This window comes from Mangifera indica, chromosome 6 (assembly GCF_011075055.1).
Source record: "Mangifera indica cultivar Alphonso chromosome 6, CATAS_Mindica_2.1, whole genome shotgun sequence".
NCBI classification, from domain to species: domain Eukaryota; kingdom Viridiplantae; phylum Streptophyta; class Magnoliopsida; order Sapindales; family Anacardiaceae; genus Mangifera; species Mangifera indica.
The window spans coordinates 9,066,098-9,072,791 of record NC_058142.1 but is presented as its reverse complement, the minus strand read 5'-3'; the positions used below and the strand labels follow the sequence as shown (position 1 = coordinate 9,072,791).

At 32.7% G+C, this 6,694-nt stretch overlaps 1 protein-coding gene across 3 annotated transcripts; it reads left to right on the top strand.

Moving 5' to 3' along the window:
* The first annotated feature begins 585 nt into the window (after nucleotides 1–585).
* On the top strand, nucleotides 586–2,135 carry LOC123218314 (protein ELF4-LIKE 4-like). Of its 3 annotated transcripts, none has more exons than XM_044639699.1 (2): nucleotides 586–782; nucleotides 1,499–2,135. In XM_044639699.1, the coding sequence occupies exon 2, from the start codon at nucleotides 1,540–1,542 to the stop codon at nucleotides 1,882–1,884; it is 345 nt and encodes a 114-aa protein (XP_044495634.1). In that variant the 5' UTR covers nucleotides 586–782; nucleotides 1,499–1,539; the 3' UTR covers nucleotides 1,885–2,135. The 3 variants fall into 3 exon arrangements, with proteins under 3 accessions (XP_044495634.1, XP_044495632.1, XP_044495633.1); XM_044639697.1 differs by having other exon boundaries at nucleotides 592–874; XM_044639698.1 differs by lacking the exon at nucleotides 586–782 and adding an exon at nucleotides 913–1,321.
* The last annotated feature ends 4,559 nt before the right edge of the window (nucleotides 2,136–6,694 follow it).

Genomic DNA, 6,694 nt, shown 5'->3' with positions numbered 1-6,694 from the left:
AATCTACCTATATATAATAAATATTAGAGTTTTAAGAATACCTAAAATATTATACAATTTGAATTCATAAAACATCTAAAATTACCTGTTCAAATTATCTTTCAACATAACTTTATCTTCTACTCTATAAACCTTCTTGAATAACAGTTTTAAATAGGTAAATTATACTACACGCATACTACATTAGGTTTTAGAGTAGAGCCCTAACCAATATATATATAATAGGTTAATTGAATCTATCAAAATCCAATAAATCTCAAAGCCATTTTTATGTTATCCACTCAAATTATAATTTTTAATATATTATACTTATATTTATAGATCAATTTAATTTATTTATAAACTGATATTAAACTATTCAATTATTCAATTTTGTTAAACTAAAAAGATAATTAATGTTAGTGTACACAAAAAAATTTTTAACAGATTCATTATATATAATAAAACATAATCAAAGTTTGCTATTATTTACATTTGAAGAACAGAAAAGGTTAAATTTTGTATTAATAGTTATTAATTAAAAAAAAAGATGTGTTTTTTCGGTCTATTTCATTTTATCAACTAAAATAACCGACTAAAGGAAGAGAATACTTCATTTTGTTTCTTTCTCCCCCCTTGTATCTCCCTCACTTTTGTTCATTGTTTCTTCCTTCCCCCACCAAACAAACATAGTTGAGTAGAGATATTAAAAACAACAAAAGCAAAACATCCTTCTACCCTGTTTGTCACTCAAATCTTAAAGCTTTATTTCTTTTATCCTTCTTTCTGCTCATGATTTCAAGGTCTTCTCCCTTTGAATCTCAAAATTTGTACAAGATTCCGTTTTCGTTTTAATTCTTTATTTTTCTTCTCCAACATGTGCTTCCTTTTCAAGGTATGTGATGAAAGAGTCTGAAGCCTTGGTGGGTTTGTTTTAGTTTTGGGTTAAATTGGGCTTGTATGTTTAGGATTCGTTATCTTTGTATGCTTTCGGACTTTTGTTTTGTTTTTTTCTGTTTTGAGAGATTATTTTGATCTCTTTCATTGGCATAGCAATTAGCTGATAGTTTTTGGAAGAGAAACAAAATCACATTGTTTTTGCAACACAAAAGTAATTTTTTTTTTTAAAAAATCTCAAATGTAAAAGAAGAAAAATGTTCTATTTCTGAGAAAGATGCAGGCTTTGGTGACACGCACGATCCCATGTTTGTTTCTTTGGTTTAATTTGTTGTCTCATAGGAACCTCGCTAGTTCTTTGTTTGGTTACTGAGAAAAGAAGGAAAAGCGAAGAAAGTAGATATTTACCTCAACTAAGTCAAATTCTTGGGTTACCCTCATTTGGGTAGAGAGTCAATTTTGAAACTTTGATTTCTCTGTATTCAGAAACCATATGCATGATAATGATTCTTGCCATCTCAATTTTTTATTTTGAAATTGCCTGTGTTATACTAGTGTGTTTAGCTAAGATAAAATGATGATTCCATCTTTTGTGGCTTGAGTTATACTAACTTTTGTGCAGGTATAGGACTTGGTTTTTGACTGGGTAAAAGTGGAATTGAAATGGAAGGGGATTTATTTTCAGGCATGGCCAATGGAACACAAGTAGATGGAAAGGTCTTACAAACATTCCATAAGAGTTTTGGGCAAGTTCAAGACATTTTAGATCAAAACAGGTTGCTAATCAATGAGATTAACCAGAACCATGAGTCAAAGGTCCCGGATAACTTGACGCGAAATGTTGGTTTGATCAGAGAACTCAATAACAACATCAGAACGGTGGTCAATCTCTATGCTGACCTCTCTACCTCCTTCTCCCAATCAGTCGAGGCCTCATCAGAAGGAGAATCAGGTGGCACATTAAAATCTGATGGGAAAGCCAGTCAGAAGAGGATTAGATCCGGGTAGTTTATTGAGCCAGGCTTTCTTGTAAGTTCATGTTCTTTCCTGGTGGAATAAGGAGAGTATTTTGATAAAAAAAGAGGGAACAAATTTGATGCTCTTCAGTTAGTCATATGAATGATTTATATGTGTAATAATGTTTCCATCTTCAGTATAATTAATCTCAACGTTCCAGTCTTGGTAGCATTTTGAAAAATATACCAGTGTAATCTTGTATAACAGTATATAATCTCATTGAAATCAACCTTCCTTCTATATATTGATCCTTTTTCTTTTTTCATGGATTCTTAGGTTGTAAGTGTCTGTTTGGTGTTATATTTCTTCTTTGTGTACCTGGTTTATTGATGGATGACATGTTATTTGTTAGGTTCATGTCATTTGTACTTTGTCTAATTTTTAATTATTGATCAATAGACTTTAGATTAGTTTCTGAACTGTCATCAGAAAAGGAGAGAAATTGTATAAGTTTTAGTTAACTTTTAGGTTGTTGGAGAGGCTTAAGTCTAATATGCTTATCATTATTAATCATCTTTTGTAATCTCATCTCAATTTTGTATGATATCACATGACCTGCTTTTGATGGGAACTTTCAACAACCCACTTTATTCCTTTCCCATGTTTGTCAAAAGAGATTCCTTATGATGTCTGTACCCAGTTGAGATTTTATTGTAAGTTTTGGTATATACTATTTTTTTAACCATGAGATTGAAGGTTGTCTCTCTAGAACCTCCTCCTTTCCCTCCATTTACTCACATATGCAGAAACAAACAAGTTGATTTACCAATTGTTTTGTCAGTGGACCCAAATGACTTGGTTTCATCTCTCCTGTGTATTTTCTTTGAAGCATTTTATTACTTTTATAGGTTTAGGTGGAAGGACCCATGTGAATGATTGCTGTTGATAGCTGGATTTTGGCTTTGTATTTTGAACATTGTGATATGTATCGCTTCAATTATTGCTACAGTACAGACTAGATCTCATGCTTCAATTTACTGCTCCTTGAATGTGCTTAGCTTTCTGATTGTTATATTTATTGAGTCAATTTTGCTCATGTGATTAATCTTTTGTTTTATTTTTTGACTGTTCGGATGCTGAACAATAAGTCCTTGTTGGATGGATATATTTGCACATAGAATTGCTCATTTCCGTAACAATGAAACTATATATACGCAATTTTTAGTAAATAGTTAGGTATATAAATTATGCGACAATATGTAATTAAATAATTTTAAATTAAAAATAAAGTAACACTCAATCATATAATGACAAATCCTATTGTATCCAACTGTAGACATAATGTTCACATAGAATTGCTCATTGGCGTAAATACAGCATCTTCTTTGTTTAAAGTGATAATGAAGTCAAGAAAATATGATTTGTCACTGTTTACAACAAGCCAGGACAAATAAGAGTTTGGGAACATGGGGACAGAAAGAGAATCTACTTCTTTATTTACCGCTTGTTCTTTCCGCATATGGATTTGCATAGAATTTATTTTTACTGTTAATAGTGGATTGCAGATGCTGGAACTATGTTGCTTTTGAACTAACATATTAAAACAACTATATATTCAAAAGTTTACTGCCCATCTATTCTTTACTAGTCCTTGTTGACATTATGATCATTATTGCAATGATAATTTATTAATTGCTTGCATATTTTAGATCTTTTAAACACTTTTAATACAGTGTATTCTGGCGTGAATCACATTTAAGGTGAGATAAGCATTTGATTTAAGTGCATCATTTCTAGTATTCTAGTTCCTTTTCATTCTGCAGATTTTGAATCTGCATTGTACAGTTAATCATGTTAGAGCACAAGATCCTGTAAAGACTTAATTATGGACAGATCCAATTCATGCATCATTATGATAAATCCATGTGATTTAGAGGTACTTCAAGGGAAAGAAAGTGTACTTGTGATCTTGTTAATGGAGCATCTGATTTTCTACTAGAGATATGATAAGAATATTTGAAAAGATTAAATATATTTTCCTCGTGGAAAATGAGATGAAGAATCTCAAGACTTTTGATAAGGATGGGAAGGAAGATTTTGGCTTAAATAAATCAAATGCATACAGGATGCTCTCCACATGAAGTGGAGGAATCAGAGAATAAATAGGGAAAAGGACTATTTCCCACCCATTTTTTAGGCTTATCTCAAACTCATACTCATGGGAGATGAAAATCCAGTTTTCTCACCCATGACCAAACTGCCGTCCAATTTCTCAATTAGGGATAGGCGCAAAATCAATATTTTACTGTTTATATTAAAAAGTTATAAAGTTTATTATTTTTCACTCCCTTTAGGTTTTAGAAACTAACATTTTATCTTTAACCAAAGTTTTTAAACTTTGAAAACTAACATTTTCACCCTCAAACCTAAGGTTTCCATATTTTTCAAAACATATCACCGGCCTCCTCCTTCTCCTGGTGCGATGGCGTCATCTCCTCGTCGCACCATCTCTTCGTTGCACCACCGTGCGATGAAGAGGTCTCTCTTTGTCGCTCTACCCAGACGACGAAGGATGACCCTTCGTCCTTCGTCGCTCGTCGAGTCGTCCTGACGCAACGACGAAGCGTCGTCCTTCATCTGCTCTTCCAAATCTGGACGACGCTTCGTTGTCCAGATCTGGGCGACAAAGGATCGTCCTTCATCGTCCTTTGTAGTCGGAGATGCGAGATCAATGGAATGTGTTGGCCGTCGGTGGTGGCCGGAAAAGGAAGCAAACCCTAGGGGTGAAATTAAACTTTTTAAACTTTGAGGATGGGTTTAGTTGTCAATTTTTAAAACCTGGAGAGGGCAAATGGTGAAATTTTAAAGTTTTAAGGTTTTAAACAGTAAAATATCGATTTTACCCCTACCCCTAACTGAGAAATTGAACGACAATTTGGTCATGGGTGGGAAAACTGGATTTTCATCTCCCGTGGGTATGAGTTTGAGATAGGCCTAAAACATTGGTGGGAAATAGTCCTTTTCCCGAATAAATAATGTAAGTCTGTCTTTACTCTGTCTCCTTTACTTTCTCTGTTCCTTCAATATTAATTAAAAAATGAGAGTTTGATTTTGATTCACTTCCTTATGATGCCATGAGAGTTGCTCCTACGCAACTCCATGTACAACTTAAGAATCTAAACTCATATTTTTTTTTTCCTCACTTGTGTTGTGGATCAAAAAGTTCTCCTTTAAGTCAACCTTCTAAGACAAACTAGATACGACAACCTGTAAATAGCGACTAAGCGATCCTTCAACTCTAAGTCCATAGCTCAATAAAATCTTGTCCTTACACATCTTGACAAGAGACTGGTAACTAAATGACTTTGAACCTATAGCTTGTAAAATGGAAGATTCTCTTCAAGGTTAGACCATGGTTATAATCCTATCAAAAGAGCGACATATCTGGATTTTTACAACATAATGTCCTCATAATGTTCATCTAACCAAATGTTAACTTTCTTTATAAATAACATGTCGTTGATATAAGCATTATTCCTTTTTAGTTAAATTCAAATTACGGATTAAGATTCTAAATTTGGGAGTTTAAAATGTACTTTTCCTTCCAAAATCTTGTATGTAAACATGTAAGGGGAGATATAAAGGGAAGAGAGAGACAATACAAAAAGATCACAACCACAATAAACATTACTACTATGTACAATATGTTGTATTCTTGTACTACATTCAAACTAATGAAAACATTGTGAATGTAGACATTCCAATCACTGGACTGAATCACATAAAAATCTTGTGCTTATTTATTTTCTTGCTAATTTCATTTATCCGCTCTCATAACTATAGCAGACTAACCTAAGTCTTCTCAAAGTCTAATCGTTGTTACTGTAGCTTATTTTGCACAAGGCTCTAAATTGGTTAATATTAGTTGGTGACAAGAAATCACACTAATAGTCGACACATCTTATATTATAAAAAACACCCGTTACAAATCCTAATAATGTTGCCCACCCCTCTGCGGACATACCAGGTGTTAGTTAAAAGTGTTTTAATGCATTATACACCACATATAGTGTAATAACCACAGGTGCATAACAAAGTCAATTTTTTTTTCACTTAAATTGAATTGATGATGTTGTGTGTTGATGTTAAATATTATTAAGTTAAGCAGTTGAACGATCGTTTTGAGGGTAAATGCCCGTTCAGAAAGTGTTAAGTGGATGAATTAAATAATTTGTCATGTCACAAGTAGATTAAGTGATAAACGACCAATTCACTAAGGTGAATTTCCATTTTGATAGTTATCTGATTTGAAATCCTATATAAAGAGACACATCGCATAAAGTCATCACTTTGCATATGTTCAAACACTCACTAAACTATTGTTTTTAGGATTTTCAGAGACCAAAGATGATTTCTAGTGATCAAATGTGAAGGAGAAAGAATTTTAGCATCAATCCTTAAGCCAGGTAATCAAGTGAGTAGAAGTTTATGAATTTTTCATGTGTTTGAATGAATTAGGTTGAATGTTGTGTACCAAATATGATGATATAATGATGAAAGTATGTTGAGTGTACTAGTTTGTTAGAAGTGTGTTATGATGTTGTGTTACCATTACAATTTCGATTATTGTTGAAATTGGGGAAATTAAATGTATTGATGAATGACTAGCTTTTGATACGGTCATTCTAATGTGTAACAAATGTAAATTTCGACTTAGAAGTCTTTAAGAATATGTATTTGATAAGTTAAAATTGTTGGTTATGATAATTTTGGCAAAGACAATCATGAGTTATCGCTCTAGATGCGATGGAATGACTGTTCCAAGGATAGAAACAATTGTTCCTTTATAGAATCAAGTTTT

Excerpts from the sequence above, each read along its gene's own strand:
- LOC123218314 (XM_044639699.1), top strand. The coding sequence starts at position 1,540 with ATGGAAGGGGATTTATTTTCAGGCATGGCCAATGGAACACAAGTAGAT.